The sequence below is a fragment of the Hippocampus comes genome, unplaced genomic scaffold, assembly GCF_001891065.2.
Source record: "Hippocampus comes isolate QL1 unplaced genomic scaffold, H_comes_QL1_v1.1 scaffold151, whole genome shotgun sequence".
Classification (NCBI taxonomy): domain Eukaryota; kingdom Metazoa; phylum Chordata; class Actinopteri; order Syngnathiformes; family Syngnathidae; genus Hippocampus; species Hippocampus comes.
Window position 1 is genome coordinate 97,398 of NW_017805591.1, and position 19,977 is coordinate 117,374.

Here is a 19,977-nt window from a genome sequence, read left to right on the forward strand (position 1 = left end):
CAGGCCTGTTTATGTTTCCCCTGCTTCCGCGTAGTTTCCTGCCCTGGAAACCTGCCGCCTCTGCCGCTCCATGCCAGTCACCTTGTAGAGGGAACAATGGAAGGTCTATGTGCTAAGGCGAGCCAGTGTTCATGGAGGAAGACTGATGGAGGCAAAGACGAAGGAGGGAGCGGGGTTGAACAAGGGACTTTTGCCGACTTTTCCCACTGAAGGGCCTCTCTGTGCCTTCCCATCATGCTCAGCTGTTGGAGCTGGTCTCCAGACACAGTCACGGTCTATTGGCTTTGCCCTCCTCGGCTTGTAAAAGACTCAGCAAGTGTTCCTTATCTCCCCAGGATGTATTCTCCGTCATTGATCATAATGTGGCCTTTGCACCGCATAAAAAGGTTTACATTGACAGCGGTGTCAGCCCGACATCTTGGCGTACGAGCATTTGCTCTATAAAATGGCTCATTTAAAACTGTCCGACATTTATTTGGCCTTCCTCTTTTCAGACCAGTCAACTTGATGGGCTTTCTGTTTCTGTATTCAAGAAACTAAAGATGATCTTTGGGAATTGTTACCTAGTGTAAAATGTGCCATATCTAGACATAAAGAGTTACAGCTAGTGACGGTTGATATACTTACTTTGCGAACCATGTTTGGTTAAAGTGCATTTGACTGTACAAGGGGGCTTTCCGAGTTTAGTAGATTCTCAGCAATTTCTTCTTTTTCTTTTCCATCTCTCCATCCCATTGAATCTTTCAACAAACATCTTTTTCTATTTTCCCGGATCTGCTTTAAATGACCCTGACTGGAATCAATAAAGAGGAAGGAAATTGAAGATCAAAAGAGATCAACCACAACAAAGGGACTGAACCTTCCATATGGAGACAGTTTGAGGATCATCATTTTAATACCAATAAAAGTTTGTCTGTGGTTCATCCAAACATTAAATATGGTGTGGATGCAATGGATATCCTCAACATCCAAAAAAACATTTTTATATCACGCAACATGCCTTGAAAGTTCATCAGGCTCTGTGTATAAGTGGACAAAATGTGCCCCTTACTGCTAATATCACAACACAAACAGCAACTTTTCATTTTATACGATGTTAAATCTTAAAAGTTGTCAAAGCATTGCAGAGGATTTCGGGTTGCGTTACTTAATCCAGTAATGATCTTGCACAAAAACAACATATGTTGCAGTGTTGAAGCGGGGGGGTGGGGGGAACGGATGAATCCCCCCCAACTGGAAGAAACCTTGGACATGCTCTAGATTCAGTGTGGGCGTGAATCTCCTCTTGATTGAATAGGAAGTGGTCCAGTGAATTAAAAAAATAAGTAAGGATTGCAGTACCAATATTGATAGATGACAGAAATAAATGGAGCTTGTACTAAAATGCCGAAATGCCCCTCAAACTCAATTCAGTTCAACCCAATTTTTTGTGAAAGATTTTCTTGTAAAATTAGTTCTCTACTTAATAGATCCAGTGAGAATGTAACTGATTAATTCCGGGGGTGTTTTATTTATTTATTTATTTATTTGCTTGCTTGCTTGTTTGTTTATGCCACTGAAAGGTGATAGTCGTGCTAAGGACTAATATGGTGATGACCATAGACACCTACATTCAATTTGGTGCTGATTAGCATGAGCATAGTGCTGAAAAGCAGCAGTGATCATGAAGATTTAAATTCTACAGCTTTTTTTTTTTTTTTCCTGGCTGCTCAGCGCCTTATCGCAAAATCTACGGAACACAGCTCAGGGTTGGTGTCATCTATTATGGAAATCAGCCATATGCTGTGTTCATGCAAAGCGACTTGCATCCTCCGAGTGTCATCAAAGTTAAGCTTCCGAACGTGTCATTTGTTTTCACATTTTCATATTGTTTGCGAGCAACTAACAGACAACTTACAATCAGGTCCATGAAAATTCCACATCAGCACTTTGGCTCTGAATACCGGTACCACTTTAAGGGATCGAAAGTAATGGGACAAATTCACAATCATAATTCAAACTTTCGTATTTTTAACACTCTGTTGCAAAACCTTTGCAGTCAATTACAGCCAGAAGTCTGGAACGCTTAGACATCACCTGTCATTGGATTTCATCCATGGTGATGCTCTGCCACACCTCTACTGCACCTGTCTTCACTCCCTGTTTGTTCCTTGAACATTTCCCGTTCGGCAAGTGAAATGCATGCTCAATTGAATTCAGGTCAGGTGAATGTCTTGGCCATTGCAGAACATTCCACTTCTTTGGAAAGTATTTTTTTCCCGCAGTATGTTTTGACTTATTGTCTATCATGTGAAATGCTGTCCGAAGCATTTGGCAGATAGTACAAAAATCAACTTACTGATCTTGTTAGCAGTCACACGATCAATATATATGCGCGGGTGTATTAGTCTCTGGCTGAAGGAGCTGCCCAGTTCTGTCAGGGTGTCCTGGATGGGGTGGAAGGGTCTGTCCATCATAGCTGTTAGCTTAGCTAGCATCCTCCTGTTGCTCACCTCCTCCAGTGTCCAGGGAGCAGCCCAGGACAGAGCTGGCCCTGAGATTTGGCCAAAACTAATTATTCTGCTGTCTCTCTGATGGGTTTGTTTTTGTCTTTGTGCGACTAATGGCGGTTGCGTCACTGACTGCCCCAGCTCAAATGCAAATAGCACGTTTGAAATGAATTCAAGAACTTTTTCTCTGGTCCTTGTAACTTGGGGAATGAGGGAATAACACACATCCAGCGGCGGAACAGCTGAGCAGTCAATTATCCCATTACTTTTGCTCCCTTAAAAAGTGAGAGGCACTTCTACAAATGGTCATTTCTGCATTGTTCTCCTAATTTGGATGTAAATACTCTCAAATTAAAACCGAAAGTCTGTAGTTAAAGCGCATTTGGTTTGTTTGATTTTAAATCCACTGTGGTGGGATTTAGAGCTAAGAAGATGAGAATTGTGTCCCCCAAATTTATGGTCCTGACTAGTTGCTAACTTACAAAGTGTTACTTCAAACACTGCCTGTATAATTCTGAGGTTAGGCATTTGAATCTCATCTCTGGCCTTCCTGGAGTGTACTTTGCATGTTTCTCCCTGTGCTTCCATGGGTTTTCTCCGGGTACTCTTGGCTTCCTCCCGCAATCCAAAACCAGTCAGCTGGGAGAGGCTCCACCTGCGACCCGAAATGAGGAGAATGAAAAACGGACGGATTGATGGGGAAAATTCATTGCATGTTCTCCTGTAAGACATAATACTGATAGTAAATGGAGACTGTGAACCCTGGAGGTGGGGTGTACTCTATATTGTTCGCGAGGTCCTATTAGTCAATGTAGATTAGATGACAAAGTTGCCATGTGCAGCTCATCTTTCACGCTCTCTTGTAGTTCAGTGTACAATGCGCTGTTTGTTCCTTTAGACATTTCCATGTTTCCCTTGCGTGTCTAAACAGCCTCTATGTACACTGGGACTATTACGGCTATGATGTTCTCTCATTTTGGGCAATTGTCCGTTTGTGTGTGTCATCCTTGAGCGTCTTAGGAAACACATCAAAAGCTCCTGCAGCAAACTTTGGGAAGCGTGCGCTCAGCAGAAAGAGCAGCATGTGTTTTTGATTCTCTCCGCGGCCCATAAATGCGCCTTCTGCTCTCCAGATTGTGTTTCTCTAATGGCACCGAGCCACGCAGACGCTTTACAATACACGTGTGTCATGCCTGCTTTCAAAGCGCCTCTGGTTCCGAACGGATCTTAACCACAGATGCAGTACAGGGATGAAAGTGTTGGCATAGCTTGAGAAAAAGGGTGATTATGGTCCTATTATTTGTTTACCATGAAAATGATTGTATATTCTCGGTTACTGTCTTGCAAATTCGCGTTTTAAAGGTTGCGCTAGTTGAAAACCCTATGCAGACCAAAATATGACACTCGACAGCAATTGAAAAAAATCGATGTAAATGTAAAGCTATACAATTTACCCTTCTGAAAAGGCGTTCAGATTTTTGACGATTAATCCAGAAATTTGAATTAATATTTTTCATTCAGTGTCATTTGAATTATGGATTCATTTGAGTTGCTTTATTATTGGAACCTGATTGTTTTGGTGAACATCTTTTATGGTACATATGCAGTATCATAAACAACATGAGGCCAGGTGACTTCGGTTTTTGGTCATTTCCAACCATGTATTCATCTTGGTGTCAGATTTTTATCCTATCCTGTTTACAGTAATCGCGAACAATTTTGAGGTTACAAGCATTACGCAATGAACTACTTTGCGCAGAGGCTTAAGAATACGTCGTCACATGACATAAAAGTTACCACCGAACTTATTGTTTTTCCATTTGACTGTTTTGTATTTTTGGCCTGGAAGTGTTTTTCTTAAACAACTGCTGTTACTATAACTATAGTGCCGCATTAGCAAAGGGGAGTGATACACGACAGCATGTTCAAATTCGGGATGTGTCTCCAGTGTAGGGTAAAAAAAAGTTGTCCTTTGTTAACTCTACTTAATTTATCAACTCAATTCATAAGCAGCGTTTGTAAATTCAAGACCCCTCATGCCCTCCTTTCCCTTCCAGGTGGCGCCAATGTCCGGCAGCCTAAATGGGGAGCTCCTCTTATCCTCTGGCCTCAGCAGCTCTACCGGCCTCTCCGACACACCTCTGCCCCCGAAGGCCCTGGTGCGCGGCAGCATGTCGGTGGCACCGGCTGACTACCCCGAACGGCCTGAGGTGACGCTGCGGAGAGACGTCAGCTCCTCCACCCTGCCGCTGAAAACGGAAGTGCCGCTGCACCTCTTCAGCACCACCAACCAACAGCACAAATTGGTGGGAGTGCAGCAGCAGATCCCCACCAAGTTGGCCGCCCTCAGCAGCGGCAAAGGCAAGGGAGTGAAGAGCGGGAAGGCATCGCAGCGTACCGACAGTACTGGTAAGCAGCCAAGTGGCATTTTGATGCAATCAGCATGTGGCAAGGTGAGCCGCAGGACATCTCCTGATCGGGAATTTGCCATGGGAACCTGCTTATGTCAGCCAGACACTTTGGAAGGACGTTTTTCTCACAGACTTTCGGTTTCCAAGAAGTCCAGTGAAATATGAGGTTTATTTTGGGACACACTAATCTTGTAATAAAAGTGTCCGGAAAACTGAAACGCACACATATCTAAAGGACCTGACTCATGAAAAAAAAAGAGATCATCTATCCATGTAAAATAAAATATTTATACTGTATTTGATCACCAGCCACAGCATTGGGTACACCTGCATGCTCTCTGTGAAAGGAGCCACTAAGGAGGAGCCATTCAAGTATTTATTAATCAAGCAGTTTTTATTCCAGTTGTTGGAGTTTATCACAGACTTTTTGTTTCTGCGCCCAGCGTGTCAAGGCGTTGCTTAAAACATCCTCTTTCACAGGCTTGCTTCTCAGAATTGGAAGTCATTTTTGTCAAATGGAGGCACAATGCTGGTGCGAAAGGCGACCGACATGACCTTTTCATCCAAGCGTTAGTCCTGACAGTGTGTCCGTATACAGTTTGTTGCTCGAAATGAGAACATAATGAAAGGTTGTCCTATTTGCTTTTGACTCTACAAGCTGCAGTTAAATAGAGACGCTACGCTCCACCGCGGTATTACTGAAAATCTCGTCTGTGCATGATGTTTGCTGTTCTAGCAATTGAAAGATTAGAACAGATTTGATCTGCGGACAAATAGAGCGAATGTGGAAAGTAGGGAGAAACGTATGAAAAGCGGAATAAAAATGAAAAGCATTTTGGAGAATGACGTTGCATGAGTTAGGACAGCGGCAGATTTGATTGAGTGACAAAAAGTGCCAACATCAGCACACAACTCGAGACGCTATGCTGAGATGAAGTTTTTTTGGGGGGGGGGGGTGTTGCATCTCAATGAGAGCCCATTAAAACACGTTCACAATCACTTAGCAAGCCAAATAACCTCAGATGCACATAAAATGTGGACAGTTTTTCCGTAATCATTTATGTTATACATAATTATCTTATGTTACATCCCTTATGACATTTATCTGCTTATAGCCTTTACCCAGTTTTCTGCTTTACCATTACAGTATTCCATTACTATGTCATTCTGTCTTTACAGAATACACCCCTCCGTTTCATGCACTTCAGTTGCACACTCCCAAATAGAGCCAAAATAGTTTTTATACACTTTTAATGAATTGTGTTGGTTACGTAAAAAAAAAAAAAAAAAAATCCTGCTTCCCTTCGTTAGCGATAACCAAACTGTGTCAGAGACTATTATCAATTAAGTGGCTCGTTAGAATCACGTTAGCGCTCCGAATTGGGTCGGCCCCCGTGGTTTATCAAATAATGAGAGAAGCTTAAGCTGCTCCAATTTAGTGTTAGAATCCAATTTCACAATGAAACGACCCTCTTAATCTTCACCTCCTCCGCTCCGCCCTCAGCCTCGGTGGACATGAAGCAGATTCTCCCCCTGAAGCTGTCGGCACGTGACGACAGCGCCGTCAAAGCCAAGCGCTCTGTCAGCCCCCACCAGCCAGCGCCGCTGTCTGCGCCTCCTCTGCCTTCCTCCCTCCATCATCACAGAGGTACACGCACACGCACACACTCCCACTCCCACGAACACACTGAGCCGAATGAATTGCCGACCCCACCCATCTTTGTTCTTCTCCCAGCCACTCCCTGTCTAAACATCTATCAGTGTCACATTCTAGTGATGAATTGTAGCCCGGCACGCACATTATAACACTTGAAAGTTATTACCGTACAATGAAAAATAGTTTCAAGACAAGGGGATGAACGACGAAAGATTTCTTGTGGTTGATTGGAATGTGATGGAAATCGACTGATATTTTTCACCACGGAGCAGTTTCGCATAAAGCTATTGTGTATTCGGGCGAACTGCAAGAGAAACAAATGATTAATAATGCAACTCATCATTCCACTGAACGTAGTCGTGGTGTTTAGTTAAGAGCTCTCAAATGAGTAAGATGGGACATCGTTTCCAGGCTTCCCAGAAAAAAAGCATTTCTCTGTTTCATTTAATGTGTTTCACTTGTACTTTTATTGTAATTGAAGATAGACTTGTATGTCGTGCAAGTGACCATGCCTCCAGTCTTCTTTTTTCTCGGGTCTTTACGTAATGGCATGCTGGCCGTTTGCCGTACTGCAACAAGTGTTACGACGCAAGTGATGTTGCTTGCTGGATGTTTTAAAATGAATAAAGTTCTCATTATTACACGGCCGTTGCCCACGCGTTGCCGGACATATTTTGCCGACAAAGATGGAGCTTCACTTGCGCCATGGCCCTCGTGCGTCGCCGTTGGTCCGTGGTCCCGCTCGTATGGATATTTTAAGTCTAGCGGTAATCGGTTCAACTGAAGCTAGCAAGACTAAGTACGTTTTCATGCTCTCTTACCTCGCGAAGATGTTTCACAACTGTGTTTGCCTTGTGGGCCGGACATTCCACTCCTTCGCAGACTGTCGAACTCATTCAGCCCCAAAGACGTATTTAGATGTCTTTTCAGACGCCACACACTTGAAAAGGGCCTGAAAAAGCCATTTTCAGACCCTTTTCAAGTACCGTCAATATAAAATGAGGAGCTGGGATTAAATGTGTGGCGTCTGAAAAGACATCTAAACACGTCTTTGGGAGTGAATGAGTTAATAGTCTGTTAATGGCAGCAGACGGGTGAGAAAGAAAATCGTCTCTACATTGTTGCCCGATTGGAAAACGTAATGCCAATGATTAGTTGAGTAGTACTCTTCAACTAACTCTCATCATAACATTTGTCAAATCAAACCTTTATTATTAGATCACCAGCAAAGTCCTTTGGACCTTTTTGGACCAGATTCTCAATCCAACATGATTAGCGGCAGCCACCCCGCAACAATCCAGAAGCCCCCCGTGCCACCCTCTCAGCCCTCTCTGCAGTCTTCCGTGCAGCCTGCCGCCATCCCGGCCCACTCGCACACCACCGCATCGCTGCAGTTCCCGGCCCAGGTGCAGCCACAAGGCCTTGGCTCGAACCCCCACATGCTTGCGCAGGGCCTTGGCCTCAGTCACAGCATGCCGCTCCCGCCGCCGCCGCCGCCCTACAACATCAACACAGAAGACCTCAACAAGGAAGACGTCATCTTCTTCTAAACTCTACTGAGTCTCTGCTATGGAACAGCCACCTGGTGGTCTCTTTTTTTTTTTTTTTAATACTTGTAGCTCATTTCTAAACCCAAACAAGAGCAGCGCAAGTGTGGCAACCTTGGGCCTGTTGAAATGAACGTACACCAATCCAAAGATGTCAGCCGCTGATTTGAAGACGACACTGCCAGGTGCTGAGGCGTCGAAGAAGGGAGGCGCCGAGGCCCGACTGTAGGAAGTCCCCAGTGATGGAACGCTGTCTGCTTGATGGTTCATTTGCACAGTGTAAATATTCCATACCTGACTCTTGAATGAGCCTTTATGGTTCATTTTATTTTATTTTTTTGTAATGGTTTGTACAGTTGTCAGACTATTTGGATGTTTAGTCACTTCTGTTCTTAATTATGCTTTCATGGAACATTTTATTTGCAGTCAAGTGCTGTTTTCCAGCTCGGACAAGCCCAAAAATGAGCTATTCAGCACATGTTAGACGCCACACCTTGACTCGCTCTGAAATAATTTCTTGAAATCTGCTTTCCCTTCCCCATCCATCCATTAAAAAAAAAAAACTGTTTATTTTGTTTAAGGAGCCCAACTCAGCACACTTAGGCGGTATACCCTTGACTAATCACCTGTCAGTCAATTTTAAGGTTAAATTGAAGTGTAACAAGAACGATTCTGACATCAAATCATAATGTACCTGTTTGATATTATTGCTGTGACAGTGATTGATATTTTTGGTCTACCGCTTCAAGGAAAAATACTTTCCCGTGCTGTAATTCCACCATGCTGAGACTCGCAGGACAAAGCCTGAAGGTCATTACTGCGGACAAGCTCGAAACTGTTTGAACACATTCCTCGCTTCCTCCCACTTTGCGCTCTTCCTCTTTTCTGAGCTGCAGTCACGCAGGGAAGGAGTCTCCCGTTCATGTCTTGGCCTGCTGATCATTTTTCTGTCGGAATGGGGTCACATCTATATCTCACATGTGATGTATGTATGTTGGAACATGGCACTTTTATTTTAAGGTACCAGCTACGGCAATCGCGCGTGTGTGTGATTGATGACTGATGACGTGTCATGAGCAGATACTGTGGCAGAAAGCTGATGTCAGTCTTGAATGTGACTGAAGAAACATGTCGATGTCCATCTCATGACATCCATTAACTTAAGCGGAAATGTCCGTGAATCCCTTCACAGACATTTGTCACCTGTGTATATTGTGTCCATTTGTGTACATATTCTTTTTTTTTCCTCTCATTTTTACATTAGGTACAGACTTTATTTGACATAGCATAGACGGTCAGAGAACTCACGGTCGTTGAAGTTGTTTAAAAAAAAAAGTGTTTTACCGGTAATCTCTTTTGTGTTTATGTAGCATTGAAGTCAAGGTGCACTGCCCACCGTTTTCCTCCAATTCCTCACTCGTGATGTGTCACTAATGCAAAATCCTCTTGCTCAAGTAGATTTCTCTCCCTTGCTGTTATTGTGCTCCCTAACTGATATTCTTCTAAACACCTTTTTTTATTTGCCAAAACGGAATTCACCTGAAGTTTAATCATTGTGTAAAAACTGTTGATCAAGAATTCTTTTTCTTTATGTCGGCAACCATCAAGCGCCCTCATCAGCATTGTTGATGGTTTGGCAAACAAACGTCTCCTGGCAAAGACAACTGGGCTGGCAGCGTCTGTTCATTTTTGTGCTCATCAAACATCCCGTGAAGCCCAAAATGTTTTATAACCTGGCCGCATTTTGAGTTGAAGTGACAGACGCAAGACAGTGGAAGAAAGCAAGGCATTAGACAATAAAACATGAATTACAGGTTTGGGGACAGCCGCATATTGTGAGGAAATGGTAGCAAAAATAATAATAAGAATAATAATAATCATTACCTGAATTGTCGTATGACATTTTATTGTTGTCAAGGTGAATCGCTCTAGCAAGCTTGTGCTTTCCTAACCAGCTTGTTGCGTGAACCGAAACATCTTCGAAGACAACTAGTTCACAAAGGTTCAGTTGGGATCGATTTCATGCACGAGAATGAAATGACCTGGATGAGTCCGAATGTTCACAATGCCGAGAACAAATTGTGAAGAACATTTTTGACTTGGCTTCCCCTTTATGGTAACAGCTTGGTTAAAAACAAGTTACAAGTAGTCTAAAACAAACGTTCTCATCGTAGACAAGCTTTGGTAGGTGGCGGCCATTTTGAAGTGCATAAATGACAACATCACTACGCATTTACCTTAAGACAGAGCCTTCACAGCCTGCCCACTCCGATTGAACCCTTTACATGACATCTGTTTAGAGTGTCAAAAGAAATATGTGAAACCGAATGAAATTCCATTTGGGCTCTGCCTTAGTATTCCAGTTGAGGGGTTTATATTGAGTCTTTCAATTCCATTTGGTCATTCGGTTTCATACTAATCAAATGAAAAGACTCCATGTAAACCAGGCTAGAGACTACCAGGTACTGCTTGTTGTACCCGGATTGCTACTCGTCGCCAAAATTCTTCTAAATTGTCCTGACAACAGAATCATATGACACGGTGAATGAAACTATGCAAATCATCCAAAGGCTAATATGTTTTTTTCATAACTGTTGTAGACAAGAAGTCCGCTGGGACTCCCGACATATGCTATCGCCGATATATTCGATACAATACCGGCAATTCGTTATATAACGTTTTTTGTTGTTTTTTGGTTCCACGGGAACAAGAAAAAAACTACTGTAGTTGTGTGACAAGTCTTAAACGCGGATCTGTTTAAACATCATGTTTGTTGTCATTTTGAAGCCAGCTTGTTCCATCACTGTACCGTTGCTCACCAACACACACTTTTAATCCTTTTTTTTTTTTAAAATTCTCGTGTTGGACCTTTCTAATGTGTGAAAAATTGTATTTCCTCTGACAACTTTTACACTAGTCACTTTGGAGAGTAGCATACTTGAAGGGGAAAATGAAAACGATTGTCATAAGGCTTATTTTTATTCTGACTGCGAGTTTGTATTTACCAACGGCTGTCTGATGGCATTAGTTCGTGCACAGCAAGAGTTTTTGTATCATTTTTATTTGATTCACTGCTAGAGGTTAAAAAAAACATGTGGATACTGACTGCTGCCTTAGACGAGTTTTAGTATTAAAACAAAACAAAAAAAAATAGTACTAAAATGCTTGTGTGAGTGTGTTGGTCTTGTTTTCCCCAACAGCGCATGCGACCGAATCTCTTAAATTGCGCAACTTGTACATGATTGTGCTACGTGTCACACTGCATCATTATTTGGATGTCGTGTAAAATAATCCAGACCGCCCACTGCCTGAATGTCACTCTTAATACAGATAAGACTGCGGCAGCAGACAAAACCTCCAAGTTCAAGTGTGGTCCTGGTGGTTCGCTTTAACCAGTCAAGTATTTTTTCTGTGTGTGTGTGTGTGTGTGTGTGTGTGTGTGTGTGTGTGTGTGTGTGTGTGTGTGTGTGTGCGCGCACGCATGAGTGCCAGTCTGTCTGTGCTTTGTTGTTATTTGAACGTGTGTATGTTAGTGTCCTGGCCAGGAGGTCACTGCAGCGACTTTTTTGTTATTTTTTTTTTGTATTGTCTGCTATCATTAGTGGCTTTCCTCTGGTCTGCTCTCAACGATTATTATTCCAGGCTGTTTCCTCCCTGGAGGGAAGCAGCAGATTCCTTGCTGTGTCTCTTGGGCTGTTTGGACCATGACGTCCAGTCTCCGTGTCTCTACGCTCAGGCGACTTCCATCTTAACAGTTCACTCAATAACAAAACACACAAAGCCTTTCAAGTCCACGTGATGGCTTAGACCAGGGATGGGCAACTCCGGACTTCGAGGGACGCTACCCTGCATGTTTTCGATCTCTCCCTGCTGCAACACACCTGATTAAAATGATCAGGGTCTTTATCAGGCTCCTGCAGAGCTTGCAGATGAGCTGATCATTTGAGTCAGTTGTGTTGGAGGAGGGAAACGTCTAAAACAATGCAGGTGAGCGGCCCTCGAGGACCGGAGTTGCCCACCTCTGGTGTAGACAGATATGAGTTGAAAGCCAATGACATTTTTCTAACCATCATCCAAGTGGAAAAATAAAATTGAGGCTATGGTGAAGTGAGAGGAGGAGCTTGATTTCATTCGACCGTGACCTTGTCTAACATGAAAGCCGTGCTGAGCCACCATTTTATGTTCTCCATTGGAAATGACAAACCTTTTTGGCTGGGCGTGATTTATTTGGGGATTTTCGGTTTTCACGCCAGGGCTCTGTTCCAATCCCCTGTGAATAATGGGGAAATAATATCACAGTCATATCAGGGCTTTTAATCGGTTTCAAACTAAGATAGAGAGGAGTAATAAATTTAACCATGTTTGTTCTATTGGAACTAAAAATGATACTACCTAATTTTGTTGCAAATTATAGTGTGAACACTGGCTGTGTGTATCGAACATTTTAGTGCAATACATTTGCGTTTAATCTTACAGAACTCTTTTTAAACTTCAGGTAAATTGAACCTTTTTTTAACATATAACTTCTTATGTGCAACACATTATTTGAATCATTAAGTAGTTTTATTTTCATATATTCAAGATGTATCATGTTTAAACTGTCTATAATGTTCTGTGACGTACATTAATGTTAAATCTTTTTTAGAATAAAACTTTTTTTTTTTTTTTTTACTTTAGGCCTACGACGCAACTGTATGCTATTGTTGCTCGTGATGGTAGATCTTGGAGACCCAAGTATTTTTTTTTTTATGCCGCTGGCTTCGAGCATCTGGCCCAACTTGAAGTTGTATTTTCAGTCACTACATTCTCACACAATCGGAAGTCAAGCGCTTTGTTCCAGCTGCGGCTGTTATGAATGCGCTGTATAAATAAAGATGTATTGAACTCTATTTTGACCCTCAGGGCGGCCTTACCTCCTCACATCAAACCTTCCCAGTAAACCGCTACGGAATTCTGAGGAATTTAATGTCGCACAGTTAGCCGGGAGTTATTCCACGTCTGAGCCTCCTCTGGCCGCAAAGTTAAACAAACAGATGCTCCGCAGAGACAGACGTACACACACGCACACACACGTCTTAGTTTTTGTCTGACACTTGGTTTCAATTTGGTTTCTCAGCATTTGGGAACCTCATATTTTATAGAGTATTCTATAGTTTGACACTATGGTGAAACAAGATAAACATTATCCTACTTTGTAAAACAAATACAAGTGTAATCAGAGCGCACACCAAGGCTGTAAAATGAATGCATGAATTAGGATCTGAAAAACCAAAAGAGCCGGATTCTGAATTTCTTCAGGATCTAAAGTGATTAGATGTAATAGGATCCCAAATAATCTTAACAAATTGCAATCTTGTGTAATGAGATTAGAGCAGCTCTTAAATAGCGGACATTTTTCCAAGGACCCCCTTCATAATCCGAATGCCAGTTAAATATAAAATAATCTTGTGTATCCATAAATGCTATGAAATTGTTAACTTGAACATTTCAATCTAAATATTCATCAGTTCTTTTGTACAGTTGAATGGAAGTTAACCACATTGAATTCAATCTTTATCTATCATTGCCGAAGCTCCAGTCCCCAATTATACACAATTGACACAATAATTTTCCAGACACGGACTCCAGTTTGAGAACCTTTACAGTTCTGAAGAGCTTTTAAAAAAAAAAAAACTACTCTATTCCAATAATGAATATAAAATAAATAAATAATGAAAATAAATCACTTCTCAGATGCACTTTATACATCAAGTTTTTCAACACACTCTAAAACGATAATAACAACACACGACAACCTGCGTGCGCTAGAGCTAACGCTCGCAGTGGAGGATCTGAACCCTTTAGTTGGACTTACAATTTATTTCAAGTTCTTCTCATTGCATCCCTTGTTGCGGCTTCTTTTGTCCTGTGGGTCCTCAATCTACAATGGAATTCCGTTCCTGCAGCAGCAGTAGTTTGTACATAATTCGGACCACGTCGTAGTTTATCACTTACCGATGCTAACGCTGTAGTGAACTCACGATTGCTCAATATATCGTCTACACTCAGGGGTGTCAAACTTACGGCCCGCGGGCCCCCAAGGAGTTTCGATCTGGCCCGCAGGATAATTTAAAAGTAAAATTAAAAAATGCATTAAAGACACAGAATGAATATTTTTAATAAAATGCAAGTCGTTGATTATCCGCTAGGGGGCACACTGTTTTGATCAGAGAAGAAAACAGCAGTCTCAGTCTGTCACTGAGACAGACCCAACACATCAGACGGTATCAATCCGCCAATGCTTGTTTATACCAAAACAAAGGAAAGATATGATATTTTGGTTATTTATATTATATTTATAGCAGAGTTAATGTTAATGGCCTGGACCACTTAACATCTACCGAGTCCATATACAATTTGAAATGAGTTTGACACCCCTGGTCGACACAAAAAGGTCATAAATAACTCCTCATGCCACAGACCGCGCATTCTTACATTGTTGCGCAAACTACTTCATTGTACACATTTTTAAATCTTGAAATGTCGTCTGCACCCTTTTTAGCAGAGAAACCTCCTTTATTAGAAAGGCTCGTCAAAACATTTGATATTTGAACACCCCATGAACTGAGATCACACTTGATGACCCCACATTTGTTTCCCAAATACTACAGTCACCGGCACTGTACACACATCTGACCATGTTATTTCAGTGTTCAAGGATTCATTAAGATGGCTTCAAAAAATACATAAATAAAAATTCTGTCAACAGTCGATTCCCATGGGCACTTAATGGGAGGAGAATTTCCACCCACTCCGTTGTTTATGAAAAAAGTTAAACATATTACCGTATGACGGATGTGTGGGATCGCTCCTCTTTATTTTTGCCCTAGGCGGAGCATTCTTGACTAATTGATCAAGGGAGGTTATGAAGGAATGTTCTGGGTGGATGTTTTATCTCAGCGCTGTTGACATTCGCACACACACACACACACACACACACACACACACACACACACACACACACACAAGGCTGCACCCTACCTCCCCCCCACCCCCTCTCCACTAACATTCAAGGAGGTGATGCCACAAAGATAAGCAACAGTAAGAAATGACTTTCGGAGACACTCCTTATGTAACCTCAACTGACTGGCCTGTGTGTTCTTAGCCAGAGATAAGGCCTTTTTGTACAACGTCATCACATTTAACCGTTTTTTTTTTTTTTTTTTATGGTCCAGTCGGTGTTACTCGTTAATGTGTCTGTATTTATTGCAGCGCGCTATCGTGCGGTCTGATTCATTGATTCATAGTTCAACTAGGCATGAATGAAGGTCTTTGTTGACCTTTCATGTTGCGGCAACAAAAGAAGCCGGGCTCTGCAAGAGAGAAGCCAACAAGGAACAACAGTGTTGATTGCCGCTGCTGATGAATGTGGCACCGCATAATGCCCCAAAAGTGGTATAATTCAGAATTCACACTACATTTTCTGGACAAATTCATTGATTTTCAGGTCGATTCAGCTTTTGGGTCAAATTCCAGGATGAACCTTAGGTGCACTATACCATTTATAGGTGAACTGCATTTGTTCGAGTGTTTCACGTTTCAGTGCTTTATGCCCAACTTGTTCGCCAACAAGGAGCTGGAACTGCAAAATTCACAACAGAATGGACCAGCACATTTCCTAGTTCAATTCAAATTGGTAAACAGCCCTCTTCATCATTCTGTCCACATTTTGATGTCATGAGACCAAGACAACACCTCAAAATTGCGGTTCAGTACATCGCTATTACGAGATTTCAAACAGGATGTTCTCCGAGGAAAGTGAACGGAGGAGTCACAGAAAAGAATACAAGCGGACACCCTCAAAAATGTCTTGGTGACAACACTAGTCTTTACAGACTTTGTCCAGCACTGAACCAAAATCCATCAGGTTACCCAACCCTACCCCAAGACCCGCCACTTTAGAAGAAAATTGCAGATGTCTTCTTTCCCAATTTCTAAATGAGCTCCCTCGCGATCAAGTACAATTCCCGCAAGTAACTGTTGACTAATGTCAAAGTTTTAAAACAATTAGCGCAACCACCGTGTTGGACGGTGAAGGCAGCTGTCCGCAATTTGAAGCATTTTCCATCTGTGTTTGAGCATGCAGTGTGGGAGGTCTCTGTGGCATTCTCTCATACACACACACACACACACACACACACACATTATTGCCACTATCACAGTTGTTTTAGAGCGTTTCCTTGAATCCATGTGTCAGTTTTTGGCAGAAAAGCATGCGCATGTACATGTGGAGCAAAAGAGTAGAAAAGGCTTACAGGGACGTTCACAACCTACCTGTTGTTTGACTCTCGGGAGGTTGGAGGCATCGCTGCAAAGTGAAGCAGATGCACTTTTGTTGCTCGGTATGCTCCAAAGCGCCCTTGGCGAGGAGTCGTTTCTCTTTTTGCAAGAGTGACGCCTCAGGTGGTGCACTTTCTCTGCAGCGTGAAACCTTTCGGGGTCTTCAGAAATTCGCTGGGGTTTTGCGCGCTCACGTGGAAACCCGTCGGCGCTGCCTTTTTGTTATGCATTGGCTTGGCTAAAGCGGGAGAGAAAAGAGGAGTGTAAACCGGACGCCAAAAACCATCGAGATCCAAATTGAGCAGTAAACGGACAAACGGTGACTGTGCACGGCCTCCTCTGCACTTCCTTCTTTTGTGCCGCGGTGGATGAGGAGCCAGTGTAGTGTGTCTCTACAGGAGCGGGGGAAGCTGAAAGCGCACTCTCTGATTTAGGAGCAAGGTTGGCAATGCTCAATGACTCTCTTGTTGCTTTATTAGGGGGAGTAGGAAGGACCCGACCAAAGGACATAAAGCGCGCTAAAAGCTCCCTTGCCACCAAACAATCAGGTTCGGTTCATTTCAGTACAGTATGCATTTTTTCCATCCACCCATCCATTATCATCCGCTCATCCAGGTCCAGTCAGTCCAAGTCATGGGGCAGCCGTCTTAGCAGGGATGCCCAGACTTCTTTGGCATTGCTGAGGTGTTCCCAGGCCAGCTGTGAGACTCCTTTACAAATGTACTGGAACGGGGAGGACAATTCGTCTCCTTTTGTAGACTGAAAACGTTTTGTTTTGACATCAAAGGATGAATAGGAGAGCAACATTTCAGTGTTTATTTCCTGTGATTTACATCTGAATGGGATAGCACCCACCCATGTTCCACATGTCGAAACGTGACTGACAGGCGAGGCCGAACCATTCATTGAATTCAAGTCCGACTGACTTCTGTGTAGGCCGCACTTGTTTTGTAGAATTTGTTGAACTTGTCGTAGTAACCAGTCAAAAGACTGCAAGTCAATGTTTGCTAAGAGTTCAGTTAGATAAGATAAGAAACCTTTATTAGTCTCGCAATGGAGAAATTAACAACTCTAATTGAATTAGATAAACTGTCCATCCGTCCATTTTCTAATCCGCCGATCGTCACGAGGGTCGCAGGCGTGCTGGAGCCTATCCCTGCTGACTTCGGGCAGGAGGCGGGGTACATCCTGAACTGGTTGCCAGCCAATCGCAGGGCACACATAGACGAACAACCATTCGCGCTCACACTCACCCCCGGGGAAAATTTTGAGTGTTCCATTAACCTGCCATGCATGTTTTTGGAATGTGGGAGGAAACCGGAGGACCCGGAAATAACCTACGCAGGCATGGGGAGAACATGCAAATTCCACACAGGAAGACCGGGGCGGGAATCAAACCCTGCATCTCTGCGCTGTGTAGCGGACGTGCTAACCAGTTGACCACCGTGTCAGCCTCGATAAACTGTCCTCTATTTTAATTTGTGGTGCATTTGTGTAAATTGTGCCGCCCAAAGACGTTACTTTTTCCAGAGTGTAGCCATAGCTAGCTAGCTAGCTAGCTACATGCTACAGTTGGTATGTAGTGGAGGAAGGGCGACTCATGCTGTATGCCCAAGGGGGGCACTGGGTGCTATTTTAGCCACGCCTTCCAAAAATATGTCTCATGCTCTAATTCCACAAGTGAGTACTACACAGTTCTCAGGCTTTTCCCAGCAATTATCTTCAAACACATTTAATGTATTTTGAAACACATCACACTGAATTCACAGGAGAAGAGAAATGTCAATATAGTGAGTCAAGAGGCAGCCCAATATTTGATCAACCTTGAAGCCATCATAACGATCAAAATTTCCACAGCATTTTCTTGAATACGCTCTCTTTTTCATCACTTTTTGAGACAAGGCACATAAATCACAAGAAATATGTTCCCTGAAATGGTAGAGCGATGTGCAAATACGCTCCAACAGTGCCAAATTAAGCGTAAAATTTCACCTTTACCCAAACAGAACACTGAGTTTGGGTGCTACGTTCCTTTTTAATTCACGATACACTGTCAGAGTGGTATTCACTTATATTTCTATATTCACGCTTCAACTGTGATTCATACTATATAAGTGTAGTTAGTGAGCTCGCAGTGTTGAGTCGGTGCTATTGATGACATCTAGTCGGTCTGCTCAGAGGGAAAACCAAATGAATGATGACTCATGTTTGGATTCATTTGTCGTCCTCCGCAGCTTTCAGGTGTCATCAACTGTGAGGAAGTGGATTAAATAGAATAATACAATTATGTGTCACCAAGTCCAATGAAAAGCACTGTGGTGTAAGGAAAAAAAAAAAAAAACCTGTTCCACCACGAAGCCAGACCAGTGCGTTGTCGCCGGCTGCCGCCTCTTCCTTCTACACCCGTCTTGTTTTTATGTCTGTCACCTCATACTTTTCGATTTCTTTTTTTTTTTTTCTCATTTTCATCATTCCTTTGTCTGTCTGTCAAGACTCAGACAGACAACGGAGGCAGCGGCTAGATCAGAAATAGCAACAAACCTCTGCCACGGTCCCAGACTGCTTTCCAGCACATAAATCATTCATTGTTTAGATCAAGCCTCAGCTGAGCCCTCATCTTTTTCTTTTTTGTTTGGAATATCCAAAGCAGAGGAAGCCTTGCGCCGAAGGTCTTAGACCTCCATTAAATTTGTCATTTTTGCCTGCGACCGTGTATTATTATTGCTCAGGCTCTTGTAAAAATATGAAAGGGAAATACTGCGTGCATTTTTGGACGTTGTGTAGCAGTTTTAGTCACGTTGCCGCCACGACTGGTTTTCAGGCCAGGAAGGATGCAAACCTTCCACAAGAATACGAGGGCATCTGGAGCCTCAAAGTGGAACTTTTCTGACGGTTGATGTTTGGCATGTTTTATGAGGGTTTGGCCAGGATTGACTTCGGCTAAGGCTTTAAGAGAGGTTTGGTTAGAGTTAAGGTTTTGGTTACGTGACTGTTAGGTTTTGTTTTGGTCCAGGTTTTGGGTGGCATTTTGGTTCAGTTTAGGGGCTTTGATGAGAGTTGCGGTTATCTTGCGGTTTTTGTTCATGATGCGAACACTCAATGTGTCAGAAAATGGGGATAGAGGATTATTTTTTTTCATTTATTCTTTTCATTTTAAAACATTATTCTGATTGCAAGTTGACAGAAGGGTTGTACACACCTAAAAGTTGTATGCGCCATTTGCCTCAAAGTGTGTTTGTGTGTGTCATCCAGCACGTGTCTGCTTCATTCGTTTTTGAATGAGGTGATTGGGTGGGGTACATGTCAAGCGGCCCCCTCCATCCCCCCCCCCGACCGGAGCAGATGCTGCGGACGCGTCCGGGTATCCCTCTTTTGTATTATTCATCCTCTGTGTCACATCTCATCTGAGGTGGTCAGCCGGACATGATGACACACACTGACGACACATGCTCACACACACACTGTGTTATCTTGAAAATTCGGTTTGGTCTCAGTAGGGGGTTTTCCCCATGTGTCACACTCGAGCTCATTGTGACGCGTTTTATTAACTCCAA

General features: G+C 42.9%; 1 protein-coding gene and 1 long non-coding RNA gene across 3 annotated transcripts in view; one reads left to right on the plus strand and one right to left on the minus strand.

The window, feature by feature from the left end:
* Positions 1-9,960, plus strand: part of arhgef18b (rho/rac guanine nucleotide exchange factor (GEF) 18b) — a 47,739-nt gene extending 37,779 nt beyond the window's left edge. For both annotated transcript variants that reach the window (XM_019880209.1, XM_019880210.1), the window contains 3 exons: positions 4,547-4,898; positions 6,405-6,548; positions 7,776-9,960. In XM_019880209.1, coding sequence (XP_019735768.1) covers positions 4,547-4,898; positions 6,405-6,548; positions 7,776-8,107 — 828 coding nt within the window. In that variant the 3' untranslated portion in view covers positions 8,108-9,960. The remainder of the gene's footprint in view (positions 1-4,546; positions 4,899-6,404; positions 6,549-7,775) is intronic.
* Positions 9,961-15,682: 5,722 nt separating this feature from the next.
* On the minus strand, positions 15,683-19,625 carry LOC109522031 (uncharacterized). The gene is made up of 3 exons (XR_002169488.1): positions 18,766-19,625; positions 18,531-18,674; positions 15,683-15,725 (listed from the first exon to the last, which is right to left on the minus strand). It is a non-coding gene; the product is annotated as an uncharacterized LOC109522031 (long non-coding RNA).
* Between the last annotated feature and the right edge of the window lie 352 nt (positions 19,626-19,977).